This window comes from Ascaphus truei, chromosome 10, assembly GCF_040206685.1.
Source record: "Ascaphus truei isolate aAscTru1 chromosome 10, aAscTru1.hap1, whole genome shotgun sequence".
Classification (NCBI taxonomy): domain Eukaryota; kingdom Metazoa; phylum Chordata; class Amphibia; order Anura; family Ascaphidae; genus Ascaphus; species Ascaphus truei.
In genome coordinates this window covers 4134115-4150907 of record NC_134492.1, presented here as the reverse complement: position 1 = coordinate 4150907, position 16793 = coordinate 4134115, and the positions used below count along the sequence as shown (strand labels likewise).

General features: G+C 43.7%; 1 protein-coding gene across 1 annotated transcript in view; it reads left to right on the top strand.

Moving 5' to 3' along the window:
- Positions 1-16129, top strand: part of LOC142503442 (calcium-activated chloride channel regulator 1-like) — a 33276-nt gene extending 17147 nt beyond the window's left edge. Inside the window, exons 8-15 of the mRNA XM_075615615.1 lie at positions 1525-1749; positions 4206-4386; positions 4545-4651; positions 6860-7081; positions 9096-9366; positions 10758-10919; positions 12507-12743; positions 14054-16129. Coding sequence (XP_075471730.1) covers positions 1525-1749; positions 4206-4386; positions 4545-4651; positions 6860-7081; positions 9096-9366; positions 10758-10919; positions 12507-12743; positions 14054-14403 — 1755 coding nt within the window. The 3' untranslated portion in view covers positions 14404-16129. The remainder of the gene's footprint in view (positions 1-1524; positions 1750-4205; positions 4387-4544; positions 4652-6859; positions 7082-9095; positions 9367-10757; positions 10920-12506; positions 12744-14053) is intronic.
- The last annotated feature ends 664 nt before the right edge of the window (positions 16130-16793 follow it).

Here is a 16793-nt window from a genome sequence, read left to right as displayed (position 1 = left end):
CCATATGTACTAAAGGGTTCCAAGCTTTAGCACTTTTTAACTCCCCTTCATTAGGCTGTGCTAAAGCATAGCACCCCTTAGTGAATATGGGCCTAAGAGTTGTGGCACAAATGACTATTTTGGGCAAGAACCAGGTAAAAAACTTTTCTACACTGATTGAACCAAAAACAATGATAAGCTTTATATTTAGTTAAAAAAAAAAAAATTTGGGACGGTGTCAATAAGATGGGATTCCAAAATAAAAATAGAATAAACCTGATTGTAACTCTCCCTCACACTTACATCCCTCTCCTAGGGGTGAGAGGGTCAGTCAGCGCTTCAATTACAGGCAGCTAATTATCTGCAAATATTTATAGACTATGACAAACAGCCCAGAAATCTCCGAAATCCAGGTAACTGTGACAGGGAACAAAGAAAGATTTGTATTAAATCTCGCCAATTCTGAAGGAACAAAAATGTCAGTATCCTGAGGCGGTAACAAGTAATGAATACGTCTGTTTTCATTGCCTAACTTAGTAATTACTTAGAGTCATAGAGCTGGTTCTGTGTTATAAAGCCTGAAGGCCTCATGCATCAGATGAATCACGGACATAGAATAAGATGCTTATTACTCTATATCCAATAATTTTGGCCAAAAACGTCTCGATCGCCCACTTCAGCAGATGTAGAAAGAAGCCCCTAAGTGTTGGTGTCTTCCTATGAACAGCCATGTTCCACCAAGTAAATGGTGTCCTTATAATGTGCCTGTGCTCCACATATATGGGGGTGTTTGCATGGAAAGATGTTTTTCAAAGTTGTTGGAAGTATATTTTCAGAGAAAAGAGATATAGTGAATAGTTCTGAGCAAAATGAGTGAAACGACAGGAAACCGTGTAGCACATTATGTGAGATTCTGCGCTCCTCCAGCGCTGGCAGATTGCTGCGGTGTTCCTAATGCTATCCAAGTTATATTAAAGCACATGCCATAACTTGTACCCTGCCTTAATGTGCATATTTAATTCCAATTAATAAATAAGTTATACATACTTCCTTAAAGAAGGATGACATATTACGTTTGTATAATTAGTAATAATAAGCCCTTGGGCTAAACATAAACATTTTTGCAGACTTTGCGGTATATTTTGCACTTTGAGTGAGTACACCTGTTCTTTTATGCACTAAGTTTACTAGGTATAATATATAGGTATAATATGAATCCGCACATTCCGCCACAAACTTCTCTTCAGAAACCCTATCAGCCTTTATACTGAGCATGGGATTTTAATAGGGACCTGTTAGATGTGAATTTACATTATACATTATGCACTTCTATCCACAAAATGCGAAGGAAGACACAAAAGTACATTGAGATGCCTAAATCACAAGTGTAAACACCTGACTGTGTTTGGTATACAGTATGTCCCAAATGTTAACCATAGTATTAGGTGCATTTTAAAGTGATGCCTGGAAGTTTTAGAGTCGGGTTTTGAATTGTTGATACCTCCCTATATAGCTGTTGTACTGATATATTTTTGTTCATTGCAGTCTAATCGGATCGGTCGCATGTATCAGGCAGCAGAAGTATTCATTATGCAAATCGTAGAATCCGGCTCCTATGTTGGTATTGTCAAATTCTCCAGCGCAGCGTCCATCGAGTCCCCACTGGTTAAAATACTCGATACTTTTCAACGTGAAAAACTGAAGTTACTTCTTCCAACAGTAGCCCAAGGCGGGACCCACATCTGCTCGGGAATCGTGATGGGACTTCAGGTGAAGATTTATTCTCTATAAACACACCTCAATTTCCCCAGACCAGCAGAGCTGGCAACGCTTTCACACTATGGGGGGATTCGGGCAGCTTCGGTATCACGGCGACATCGAACGTGCGGGCATGTTCCCACCGTACAGTGTGACATTTGTGTATAAACGGAATTCAGTGAGATATCGCTTGATACAAAATGACATACTGCACGAGTTTGTAGTTACTTTACAAGCGAAATGACTTGAATGGAGGAGGAGGAGCCTTGTAGTTATCTCCAGTTATAGATATGCTTCCTCAAGCCTCCCTCCAAATAAATTAGGGAGAGATGCCTGGGCTGAAAACTGAACATGCCTGAGGTACCCTGGGAGATATGCTAATGTCTAATCAAAGTATATTTAAGCGAGTCACACATCTTAAAATATATCCTTAAGACCAATGATTTTAAAGACCCTTGTGACGAAGGGGGCACCAGTGTCAGACCCAACAGGATCAGAACCCATAACTTCTGCTATTCAAGGCAGCAGATCTAGCATTGAGCTAACCCAGGATCTGGGGGGACATCGCAATTCCCAAATCAAAGGTAGCGAAAGCAAACTAATTGCGTGATGTGCATATTGCAGCTTCCCGAATAGCAGTTACTGGCAGAAAATGTGCGTTTCTGACTTTTTTGAGATACAGCATGGCTTGTCAAAGAAAGAGTGATAACGATCGTTAAAAATACTTTTACACGCGAGTTTTACATGTTATCGAAGCTTTCAGAATAGCTGCACACGCAGAATAGCTACACACGCAGAATAGCTGCACACGCAGAATAGCTACACGCGCAGAATAGCTACACGCGCAGAATAGCTACACGCGCAGAATAGCTGCACGTGCAGAATAGCTGCACGCGCAGAATAGCTGCACACGCAGAATAGCTACACGCGCAAAATAGCTGCACGCGCAGAATAGCTGCACGCGCAGAATAGCTGCACGCGCAGAATAGCTGCACGCGCAGAATAGCTGCACGCGCAGAATAGCTGCACGCGCAGAATAGCTGCACGCGCAGAATAGCTGCACGCGCAGAATAGCTACACACGCAGAATAGCTGCACACGCAGAATAGCTGCACACGCAGAATAGCTGCACACGCAGAATAGCTGCACACGCAGAATAGCTCGGAGAGTGCACTTAATACGCGCTAAGCTACTTATCGAAGCGACCTGAATAGGCCCTTAAAGGAGCGGTACCTTTAAAAACAAACATGTATTTTCCCTCAGGTATGAAGCAGGGGGTTAAAGGTGGTGTCGGTATCGCTATTAAGTTTAAAGCACCGCGTCACGTGAACCAATAATAATCCACAAGGGACATGTGAGCTTTAAACATGGGGTGCCCAGCCAGGAAGCTGTAAATCTCTGGGGAAGAAGGGGTCCCTGGAGCTGAAATGAATGCGGTTCAGCTCCGAAGACCCCTGTATCCCACAAACAGAAAAACAAGAGGCACCGCTCCTTTATAGAAATACAGGTTCATTTATACTATATACTATACTCTGTATTTGCACATGACTGTACTTTTCTTGTACTGTGCAGCAATACAAGTTACACTGTTACTATTGCTTAGTTCTGGCTATGGCATCAATATAACTATATCATTTAAGAGTAACACCAGAACAGCTGCTATAGTCTTTATATGTATGTTACGGCATCCCTGTTCTATCAGCAGATCTTCTTACAACTACTTTTGTTTTCTTTATTTAGAAATAAAAAACCATGTCTAATAAATAGAATTATAACACAATCTGACAAAGAGCCAGAAACACAAGCAGACCCTCTGGCGTGGTGTAGTACAGCGGGCTCAACGCCAGGCCTTAAGCCCCTCTAACAGGTCAGGATATCCCTGCTTCAGGACAGGTGAAGACTGAGCCACACTGATTGAGCCACCTGTGCTGAAGCAGGGATATTCTGAACCTGACCTTTTGGGGTGGGGGGGTTTGAGGACTGGCGTTGAGCGTCTCTGGTGTAGTATAACTGGAGAAAGACAGCTACGCAATCACAAAGTGCCCCCCAAACCGACGATGAAGTCTGAGGACCCGATGGAATTAGCTACACAGCTGTCTTCCTCACACTGGGGGGGCGGGGGGGGATTTTAGTAATACCTACGGACCATAGAACAGGAACAGTACACGTCCGTATATACAGCAAACACCATTTATATTAGCAATGTTTTGCCCCCTTAAAATCTTCAAACCATAAAAAGAAAAACAATGAATCGCTGTTAAAAGCATAAAATGTTCGATAAAATGGAACATGTACAGATGTGTATAACTTAAACTAAAATTGCAACCCATAATACTCTAAGTATTGTTTTACTTTGCTAAAGCAGATAATCACATCTTATTATGTTTTATTTTTATAAGCAGAATTGGGGGATCTACAAGTATAACAATGTATTAATAGCATTTGATATTCTGTCTGGCTGAAATGCAGGTAAACAAAAATCTCGATGGAAGTACATATGGCACCGAAATTATAATATTAACAGACGGAGAAGATAATTTTGATACAAGCCTTTGTTTTCCGGAAGTACAAGCCAGCGGAGCAATCATTCACACCATCGCTCTGGGACTTAGTGCATCAAAAGCCCTTGAAGAAATAGCAGACCTGACAGGTGGGCAATCTAATGTGTGCAGAGCGCCATGCGGGGCTTGTGTTAGCAGATCTAGTCATTCACATCGCGCTATACCTGTCTGAGATTAAACATGAGCTGAAAACATTCTGCTTCCTCCATTTTACATTCTGTAACAAAAAATGTTTCTTTGCTTTCAGGGGGTTTAAAACTATATGCATCAGATGTAGTGGATGCAAATGGGTTAATTGACTCTTTCAGTGGAATTGTGTCCAACAGTGGAAATATCAGCCAGCAATCCCTTCAGGTATTGTATCTCATTCTAACAGTATTATTATCTATACTAATGAGCCTGTCAGGACCATCTCTCCAAGGACAGGAAACCAAGACACCTGAAACTTTGCATGCGTACTAGTGCCCCCAAACCCACCCCCGCCCCCCCACAGATGGGCGCCTGGGAGTTCTTTTATTATTTTAACTGAAACGCATTTATTCTATGGAGTTAGTAAGCAAGTCAGCCAGTGGGTGTTGTACATGGAAGGCTCCTGTACGTGTCTGGCATGGGGTCGCCAGACGTCTTGTATATGGGATTGTCCCTTTCTCCAGTGAATTATCTCATTGTCCCTGAAAGAGCGGCCAGGATGCATAATTGTCCCATATTTGCCGGGCCTCTGTTGGCATCCGGTTCCGGCTCTTTCCATCTGCAGCCCAGTCTTCACTCCAAGCTGCACCGGAAGGAGGGAGTGGGATTTCAGAGGGCGGGGAATGAAGGTAGTGGGATTGGGTGAGAGGGGGTGTAAGAGTGATATTTCATACCCGATTTTCGCGTCCCTATTATAAAAGCTTAAATATGGCAACCCTAATCTGGCACGTGACATCATAATGCACATAGCCTGGTGGCAGAAAAGGAGAGCCAGATAACTATAACGTTTATACAGAAAGCAGCGGGAAATAATTGGTGACAATACATCATAATGTATTAAAGGAAAGTGATAGGGGGAAAGAGAGAAGAGAAGGAGGGGGAAGGGAGAGAGCAAAGGTGGAAGGGAGTAGGGTGGGAAGGGAGAGGGGGAGGAGGGTGGGAAGGGAGAGAGAGAGAGGAAGGGGGGAAGGGAGAGTCGAAGGGGGGGAAGGGACAGTCGAAGGCGGGGAAGAGAGAGGAAGGGGGGAAAAGAGAGAAGAAGGGGGAGGGATGGAAGGAGAGAAGAAGAGGTGAGGAAAAGAGGAAGGGGGGAGAAGGGAAAGAGGAAGCAGGGAAAGGGAGAGAGGGAGGGGTCAGGGAGAGGGTGAGGAGGGAGAGAGGAAGGGCTGGGAGAGGGGGGGAGACCCGGGTTTGTGACTCCCGAGTACTGTAACCCATGAGAAGCTGGGCACTTGACGAGTTAATAATAAATAAAACACGTTTTTGTAGGTTAGATAGTCTTGAGCCCAAGGGTGAAATAAGATAAGAAAAAAACACATTCAAAGGCACTGCAAAATTTTAGGACAATATAAGGTCCCATATTAGGGCAGATTTGCCGGCATAAAGGACTATAGTGGCCCTGTAATCATGCACTCTAGTTAAAGGTATCGCTTTTACCTTCCTTTTGTTCTGTTTAATGCACATAAATCAAACATATTACTGCACAATTAGAACTAATGACATACTAAGAGGCACTCACATTGGGCTATGAGAATGCATAGATTTGAATTGACTTCACAAATGTAAAAGCCCAATTTAGTAATAAAGTGCGAACTAGATTTTTTTTAAATATATATATATATTATATATATAGTGTGTGTGTGTGTGTGTATATATATATATATATATATATATATATATATATATATATATATATATATATATATATATATAATCTCACAGAATGCAGCAACTTGTATTATATGATTAAACCAATACCGTTAAAACGTTCTTTTGGCCTCACTGATCCAGTGGCGATATACTTTATCCCTGACGTCAATTCAACATTTATAAATCCAGTACAGGGCAGGGAGCCGCGTTTCTGTCACGTGCTTTGATGTTAGATATCCTCCCTCTCCCCCCTCCCTCTCCCCACCCTCTCCCCCCCCCTCCCTGCCCCCTCCCCCCTCCCCCTGTATCCTAGTGTAAAGTGTTGGGCACATGCATGGCGCTATGTAAAAATAAATATGTTAAAAAAAATAATTGATCAGAAGGATTGCGGCTTTAACAGAATAGCTGAGATATAGGGGTACACAGTGTTATATCAGGGGCGCTCAGCTCCTGTCCTCAAGCCCCCCCAACAGGTCAGGCTTTCAGGATATCCCTGCTTCAACACAGGTGGCTAAGTCTTTGACTAAGTCAGCTGAGATATCCTGAAAACCTGGCCTGTTGGAGGGGGGAGGAGGACGGGAGCTGAGCACGCCGGTGCTGATAACCCCACCCTAGCGTTTACCTGCATATTACTGTATAGTAATGTTACTCTGCACGGTTTCTATTTAAACATTAAACATGTTTTATTTCTCGCATCTGTGCACTTTTCTTTCTTTGCAACAGATTGAAAGTACAGCAGTAAGCGTCGCGCCAGCAGCGTGTCTGACAGGCGCTGTAACCATTGACAGCACGGTGGGGAATGACACTTTCTTTTTAGTTACTTGGGATAGAACGATCCCCAATATTAACCTGAACGACCCAAAAGGAAAAGTTTACATGGGGGCCCAGTTCGTGAGTGACACGGTCTCCAAATCCGCTCGTCTCATAATTCCCGGCACGGCAGAGGTAAAATATGGCGGATTTTTGTCTACGAATAAGTCATGTTATTTAATCTTCCCATTTAATGGCTGTGTTTTCACATGCAGCATTCTACACTAAGGTATCCCCCTTCCGACGGTCATTGACCATTACAGGGTCTGGAACACTAGAGCCAATCAAAAAAGGAGGAACTTTCTCTTCCCTCCTGATGTCGGGGAGAGGGTAGCTGGTTGTGACCAAGTCATCACTACAGAAATGGCCACAATGATGGGAATGTCCATAATACGCCTGGTACACAAACTGCTAAACAGTCATCTTTGCTCCCGATTACATTTTCCACTCTTAATAAGCAGTAGTGTTGAAAGTAATGCATCACAATACAAAGCTCAAAGTTACTGTTTTGCTGCCGTTCATCTTATTATTTCTCCGGCCTCTCTCCAGTCGAAAGGTTACTTTGGTAAAGTATAGTAAAACATGTAGAAATTATTATGTTTTTTTAGAAGGAATGCCTTTTTTGGATGAGGTTAAAAAATAGATATCTTTAATGGCCGGGTTATTAGAATACCACAAAATAGGAGTAACATCTGGACGCTCCCGAAGAAACGCAGTTATGGACATTAGATTTTTAGGGCCTCATGCAGAGAGCAGCGAATTTAAAAATTGGAGAGTTTAATAAAAAGTAGATTTTTGGAGAGTTTTATTCTCGATGTGCAGAAACGTGCGAATTCTGCAATGTTTGTCATTAATGCGTGTGGCGAGTTAGAATTGGAGAGATGCGCGCTGCAGAAATGTGTTAAAAAAAAATCGCGCATTTTTTTTCCCTTTCCTATAGGTGGCGAGCTCCATGTAATTGCCAACTTTTCTTGGCGAGGCAAATAGTAGCAAATCGCGCCATTTTCTTGGCGCGAACAGCCGCTAGATGCCGTTCGCGGCTCTCTGCATTAGGATATTTTTAAAACTGGCGAGATGTAGGTTCTCGCCAGCCGCGTGGCGAGATTTTGAAAACGAAAAAAAAAAATGGCGCGTTTTCCGTTACTCGCCATTTTCGCCATTTTTCTGCGTGACTTTCCCCAAAAAATGGCGAGTTTTGAAATAGCGCTGCTCTCTGCATGAGGCCCTTAGATTTAGAAATCTAAGTTGTGTATGTGCATTATTTGTCCTGTATGCAGTGGTGTCCACGTACAATATATAGAACAATAATACACATATTCTATATATGTGTGCCTTTGTGTTCTATCTTTTACGAGTCCTTTTAGAAAGAGACACACACCTTTTATGCAACAGTGATAGGGAGGTGGGGGTTGATCTAAATGTATCTACATTTACAGCAAATCAACCCCCACCTCCTTATCACTGTTGCATAAAAGGTTTGTCTCTCTCTAAAAGGACTCGTAAAAGATAGAACACAAAGGCACAAATATATAAAAGTTATTCGCTTTTAGGATTCCTTTGGATTCCTTTGGTAAATTACAAGGTGTGAAAATACTTTTTGAAGAAAGCTGCAGCAAATATTGTGTGTGTGTGTGTGTGTGTGTGTGTGTGTGTGTGTGTGTTTGTGTACATAAATGCTAAACTAATCGATTTGCTACTATTTTAAAGCCCATTCATATCTATTAACATATAGATATCATCATATATGGGATTATGTTGTCAAATTTTAATCAAGGAACTGTATACTAATATTACATTATGATACTGTATTATATATTGTATTATATATTGATTAAAGTATGTATAATTCTAATGATAAAAAAAGCTATTTAATATATTTTAGACTGTCATTGTTTCAAATGTAATTGTCAATTTGTATATTATAATGACCTTCATTCATATTAATCATGAATTATACAGAACCAATATTGCTTTATCGCTGGCAGTGGATCAATCTGTTTTGAAGCTATCTGAATTCTTTCAAAATGTTTCATTCTATGTAACGTGACAATAATGTACAATGTTTTAGTAATGTTTGAGAAACGGAACAAAGGTTCCTCAATGTTTAATATTGTGTTAAAATCTAATAAGTATTTCAATTGCGTTTTAGAGAGGATCTTGGAAGTACAGTCTGTGTAACAGTGAAATAGCAGATCAAGTCATCGGTATAACAGTGAACTCTCGAGCAGCTGATGCTGACGTACCCCCAATAGTTGTAAATACCCATATGAATACGGAGACAAACAGTTATCCCAATCCAATGGTTGTGTATGCATTGGTAAATCAAGGGCTCTCGCCTGTCCTGGGCGCCAAAGTGACCGCGACCATAGAACCACAGAATGGAAATGTGGTGAGCATAGAGCTTATGGACAATGGAGCAGGTAATTTGAATTGTTTTTACATTCATCCGATTGCTACAATATACTAATAATATCAATGTCTTCTGGATGTTCAAAGAAAACACCAATTATAAATGAATGACTGACTTTGTTAGTGTGCAAACCCTAGAGAACCGTGTATGGACGTACGTACACACACACACACACACACACACACACACACACACACACACACACACACACACACACACACACACACACACACACACACACACACACACACACACACACACACACACACACACACACACACACACACACACACACACACACTGTATCCCTCTCCACAATAAAAAGAGCTGTTATTGCACCAAGTGAGTGAATAAACCAAGGTTTGGTGTCACACACGTGTTGTTGGTTCTTTGGAACTGGACTATAAACTGTTAATCTCCATCAAAAACAGGAAAAGGACTGATATTGAGAATTTCTCTCACACACTTTTCTACACCGCACACAAAGGAAGGATCGCACAAACACCGTGGTTAAGAACCTTCTGTGCACACAGGATATTCCTTCGTCCTTCCTCTGGAATACTCGAGACTCGTAAACCACTCAGCCGTTTTCTATGGACCGTTTAGTAAACACACGATTATTTGCATTTATCACTTAAAGCAGCAAAACGAAATCTTATATGGTTTTTAAATAAATCAGTTCTGAAGTATTAGATAATAGTGACTCGGTTTTTTGTTTTTCATTAATCTCTTAATGCCATTTTTAATGAGTTTTAATACACCAAGCATTCTTTGATTTCATAGCAGGCTTTAGCACATTTCCCCAGCAGTGCAAGAGCTTTGTAACGCTTTCCTGCTTGTGATAATTTGTTGCCAATATTCTCAGCAGTTTCTGCTGTAAACTATAACAATAAATAATATTACCTTAGTAATATAAGGATATATTGTAGCTGCTGAGTTACACTGACTGAAGCAGCTGTTAATGTTAGTCACACACTCAGGATTTTTACAGTTTATAGCACCAAACGATTTTACAGTTTATAGCACCAAACGATTGCCTGATTAGGTAACATTGTGGACATATACATTGCCACACGCTTTCCATATACAAATAATAATAAAAATAGAAAAAGGGGGGGATGTAGTGTTGCTGCCTTAATGGATTGGCAGTTTTATTGCATGATTAAACACCACTATTTCCCCTGGAATGAATGTTTTAACTCCCCCACTGTCAGGGACGCCTGCAACGTATTAGTATTTATGGGCAGGATGTTGTCTTGTGCAGGAAAACGATTTGTTTTTGTGAGGCTGACACTATTTTTCTACCAGCGAGCGGAAATCGGGACTGCGATGTGGCGTGTTCGGCTGTTTGTTTATGTTGTTGCTTTGTTCCGTTCGAATTCATTTCATTTTTATTTGAAGGTGCGGATATTACCAAGAATGATGGCGTTTATTCCAGATACTTTATTTCCTTCAGCGGAAACGGCAGATATAACTTGAAAGTGCGCGTTGAGAGCCAAGATAAAATCAGACTAGCACCGCCGAAAAACCGTGCCTTGTACTTACCGGGATATGTAATAAATGGTAAGAAAAATGTTGCATTTTTAGGAAAGTGTATGTTTGGGGGCCAAGATCCTAAAGAATAGGTGGCTTATTGCTGGTTAAAAAGAATATTCCCCCCAAATTTGCATAAATAAGGTGGGAATATATACATATGTCATAGTTTTGGTGAAAACTACAAAGGCAAAAGAAACAAGCAAAAAAAATGAAGCAGCAGACCTTGAATTTTTGCTTAATTAAAAAAGGTCTCTTCTTGCCCTTTCCAATACTGGTTTCAGTTTTTAAATCTGATGCTCCGTCCGGGAGAAATAAACATTTCAAATAAATAAAGGTCAAAATGGAGCTCTCTCCACAGCCCACTGCAGCCTGAGATTACCATGGTAACCGCAGATGCTGAGATTAAGCCCTATCCTGCCCACTCCCCTCTTGGTTTTATTTAGAGCAGGACATGCTCATGGTGCAAGATACTAACATAACATGGGCTAAACTCCTACAGGCTTCTAGAACTATTGCTGCTTTAAATGATATAGAGGAGAAATGGCCTTCAGAGGCGCATAGTGTAAATCAATGGTATATGGTCACCGCTGCAGTGACGTTAAAGGGGCAGTCCCTCCTGGAACCAAAGTGAACGAATGGCTGTGGCATATTCTATAGGTTAAATGTAGGTGAATGACACCATTTTTTCTTTACAATTCACACAACAGTTTTTTATTTAACTTTTTAGTGTCTGCACAATAACCAAATGCTTTGAAGGTTTATACCAGGGGTGGGCAAAGCCAGTCCTCAAGGGCTGTGTCAAAAAGTCAGGGAGCGCAAACACCAGGATGAACATGTGGGGGAAAGAAACATAACACAGAAAATAGTGCGATCCTGTATGGTAAGGAAATGATGCAGCTGGAAATGCAAACATGCACAGTGGGCAAAGATATAAATTGCCACTACTTCAAACCTCTATGATTGGGAAATAGTGCAGCAGGAAATGCAGACATGCACAGTGGACACAAATAAGAATTGCCACACAGATGTGGGAAAAACAGAAATATTTTAGTTGGTAAACATCAGGGAGCACACGGATGCAGTGGGAACTTACAGAAAAGCTCCAGAATAAAGGCAATGGAAATAGAGCTCAGTCTGTGTCCGTTGTGGGAGAGATAACCTGTATGTGGTGAAACTGCTGCAGGGGAGTCAGGCTGCGCCGGCGATTCCTCCACCGCCAGCCACCGCAGGACTTCCGGGTTTGGTTCTCTCCACCAGTATTCCGCACCACGTGACTGCGTCACACTGCGGGCACAGCGGGCTTCTATAGGTACAGGAACCAGAGACTCAAGGGCTGCCAACAGGTCTGGTTTTTAAGATATCCCTGCTTCAGCAATCAGTAGCTCAGGCAAAGCCTGCACCACCTGTGCTGAAGCAGGGATATCCTGTAAACCTGACCTGTTAAGGGGCCTTGAGTACTGGAGTTGGCTATACCTGGTATACACTGTATTGAGGGGGGGGGATTATGTAGCTGCTCCCTGCTGTGCTGGTAGATTTGATAGGTACCACCCCCCCCCCCCCCCCCCCGTCTGTTCTAAAACAACCAAAGATCACACAGATGACTTTCTCTTGTAGGCACCGTTGTCCTGAACGCACCAAAGCCTGTAGTTACAGTTAATGACCATCAACTCGGCCTGGAAACTTTCAGCAGGACAAGCTCAGGGGGGGCTTTTGTAGTGTCTGACGTGCCCCTAGGTGTTCAACCAGACATCTACAAACCTGAAAGAATTACTGACCTGGACGCAGGAATTAAAGAGAACAGCATTGTGTTGTATTGGACAGCAACGGGTGATGATATGGACCAGGGGAACGGTATGTGTGCTGCTTAATTCCCCATTTCTGTCCCCATTAGAATGATAATAACTTCTTTAGATGAGACGTGCTGTATATTGAGCTGTACAATGCTGAGCACGGAGACAATGAATTCCTTCCTTGTGCTGGTTAGATCACCGTATCCGCAGCCCAGGGAAATGAGAGAACACGTGACGTGCTGAAGCGTGTCTAACACAGGGGTTCCAGGGTTCTAGTGCCGACGATGCGGATATATTTTTCTATTTATGTTACTTTGTAGCACCTACATATTTCTTGGTATAATACAACACACGCACTAACAAAAACTGCAATACAGAGTATATTTAAAATATGTTCTAATAAATACAGTCATACAGATGTGGCCCTAATTTTCATCAGGACTGCTGCACTTAAAGCAGCGGTGCGCAAGCCCAGTCCTCAAGGGCCACCAACAGGCCAGGTTTTCAAGGAATCCCTGCTTCAGCACAGGTGGTGCAGTCGAAGACTGACTGAGCCACCTGTGTGGAAGCAGGGATATCTTGAAAACCTGGCCTGTTGTGAGGGGGCTTCAGGACTGGGCTTGCGCACCTCGGTGGTGGATAATAAACACATAATATATATCCTCCTCCATGTAGCATAACACACGCTCCCAAGCTTACAGCGCGGAGAGAACGCTGTGATGCCTATCATCAGTCAGTACATTAAAGGGGCAATCCCGCGATCCCGCAATCCCGCGTAGAACATGTGCGCACATTCCAGCGACACCGTTAATGGGTCTTATCTGGATATTAATACCTTCTTTTTTACCCACACCTGGCACTTGTTCAGCATGTGCTTGTACAGCCGGATTCCCCCCCTTGTTCCTGTCTTTATTGGTTATCTCAGGGGTGATCAACTCCAGTCCCCGCCCCCCCCCCCACCAGGTCAGGATTTCAGGATATCCCTGCTTCAGCACAGGTGGCTCAATCAGTCCTTACTTCAGCACAGGTGGATCAGTCAGTCATTGCTTCAGCATAATGTGGCTCAATCAGCCATTGATTGAATCACCTGTGCTGAAGCTGGTATATATCCTGCAGACCTGTTGTAGGGGCTTGGAGGCTGAGCACCCCTGGGGTATCTGATAAGGACAGGGTGGGATAAATCACTTCCCTGGGCAGATTATCATGTTCTGATAATGCTCTGGTAATTTGCACCGTTCCTAGAACTGATGAATAGTAAGAACAAGAAGACTGTTGAAGCTAGTAAAACTATCCCTAACATGAAGTCTTTGTCACCGCGCAACTTGGAACAATATTTACAAATGTCATGATTTGCAATTTCCTCGTTTTCAGCTTCCAGATACGATTTAAGAATGAGCACCGACCCCCGGGAGCTGAGAGAGAACTTTGCGAATTCCACTTCTGTTAACATCTCCAGTCTCACCCCCCTGCCAGCTGGATCCCGCGAAACATTTACATTTATTCCAGAAAATATCGTTATTCAGAACGGCACCATCCTTTATTTTGCTTTGATTGCCTTTGATGAAGTCTCTCAGAAATCAGACCTGTCTAATATAGCTCAGGCTGCTTTGTTTAAACCGCAAAAGCAAACGCACAATTCAGCAAATGGCGTTTCTGGGAAATTGAGAACAATAGTTCTGGTTCTGGTGTTAATTTCCATTGTTTCCAACATTGCGGGCTAAATGGCCAAATTAATGGCCAAATTAATCAAATGTCCTTAAAAACATGTGAATACTTGTCCCACTGTATCCTCCTTCCTGCTCGGGGTAACTACACGCCACTCAAACAGATTGGCTGATTTCTCCCAGCAACTAGAATGGCAATCTAACACTTAGGCGTGCAATATAATCCTTGCTGCTGTGCGTGCGCGCCCGGCATTGTGGGTGCATGTGGCATGCGCGTTTAGTTGCTAGGGTGCAAGCGGTGACGTGCACGGTTAGGGGACGTGACTCTGACGTCACAGCATTAAACCGCGCTGTGATTGGTTCGCAGCGTGGCTGCAGCGCGAAAATACAATTTTATTGTATTTTTGCTGGTCTGCCGCACCACCGCTCACGGCCGTACACGCGTGTCTGAAGTATAGCAATGTGCGAGGACTATATTACACGCCTAAACCATCGCCATTCCGGTCTGTGCCTGTTACAATGTGGCAGCTTAATGATAGCAGCAGCGCCCCCTGCTGTGTGTTTGTTTTTCCTCTGTTTCTATTGGCCCACCCGGTAAGTTTTTCGGAAACCACCGTGGCGGGGGGAGGGGGGCTCCCATTCTATGAGCAGAGGAGGTGCCTGGGTGCTAACGCTTTACAGGAAATAGAAGCAGATGCAGAGAGACACTGCTCATATCTCCCCCACGCCTGGCTCAGGTGAGGTCCCAGTCTCTTTTATGTCTATTCATTACCCGTCAAATAATGGTAGCAAATTCAGGTTCAATATTCCTGGAGCTGCAGATCAGAGCCGCGTCCCCAGCTCCTCCGTGGAATATTTCTCCGTGGAATATTTCTCCGTGGAATATTTCTCCGTGGAATATTCCTCCGTGGAATATTTCTCCGTGGAATATTTCTCCGTGGAATATTCCTCCGTGGAATATTTCTGAGTTTGCCAGTTCATTTAAACATTGGCCAATTTAAAAATAACTATTAGAACAGAAATAAGGCAGAGGAAGCGTTCCCCGCAGCTTTTCCCGCTAGGGGCCATGTGGAAAGCTTTTCTTTGAACAGCTGTTGTAGCTGGCATCCGTCAGTCCTCAAAACCCACAACAGGTCAGGTTTTCAGGATATCACTGCTTCAGCAAAGGTGGTGCAGTCGAATGAGCCAGCTGTGCTGAAGCAGGGATATCCCAAAAACCTGACCTGTTGGTGGCCCTTGAGGACTAGAGTTGGCTTCCCCTGTTTTAGGAGCTGATTTTATTTAGTCCAAAGTTAGTCCCACCCTATTCAGTTAAATGGGGGGTTTGCGACCGTTCGCGTTGAACTGCACTGAATTGGCCCCTTAGTCTACAAACCAATATAGTGCATACAATATTTGACCAGACTGCACAAGTCTATACACCACTCCGGACACATACATACTTTGTATGGCACTACTGATGTAGCTATAACTGTACATGTTTATTGTAGTATAGTGACACCTACTGGATTATTTCACTGAGTAAAGAACACTGTAACATATATATTGATTATTTACGTTTATTTATACTGCAACAACATATGCTGTACAATTTAGGGCTTTATCGCCAAGTCACTCCATCAGTAAAGGGTTAATAAAAGCCACACTGCTACCTCCTAACGCCAAATGTCTCCACTCCAAGTGACAAATGCACCTATTGTTGCACCAACCAGGGCCTCTTCCAAACTGCTGGGCTCAGAGAGGGGTGCGCAAACTGGGGGGCGCGAGCAGGCAGGGGGGGAGAGCAGGCAGGGGGCGGGAGCAGGCAGGGGGGGAGAGCAGGCAGGGGGCGGGAGCAGGCAGGGGGCGAGAGCAGGCAGGGTAAGAGCAGGCAGGGGGTGAGAGCAGGCAGGGGGCGGGAGCAGGCAGGGGGCGGGAGCAGGCAGGGGGCGAGAGCAGGCAGGGGGCGAGAGCAGGCAGGGGGCGGGAGCAGGCAGGGGGCGGGAGCAGGCAGGGGGGAGAGCAAGCAGGGGGCGGGAGCAGGCAGGGGGGAGAGCAGGCAGGGGGGGAGAGCAGGCAGGGGCGCGCGTGCAGGCAGGAGGCGGGAGCAGGCAGGGGGCGAGAGCAGGCAGGGGGTGAGAGCAGGCAGGGGGCGGGAGCAGGCAGGGGGTGAGAGCAGGCAGGGGGGCGCAGGGAGAAGAGTTTGCGCACCCCTGATTTAATATATAAGAAATATCCGAAGAAAGGAACAGTAAGGCAAGAATGTCCAGAAAGTCTCACACAGAGGAAACGTCGGCCATTATACTAGCCACGATACTAGCCACGGGAGTGTTGAGGATATTGCCCACCTCCACATGAACTATTACAGGGATTTTTGCCGCTAATATTGTTGAAGTAAAAATAATTAGAATATTCTTGTAAAACATGCAGAGAAATATATATATTTTTGTATATGTGATTACATCAAT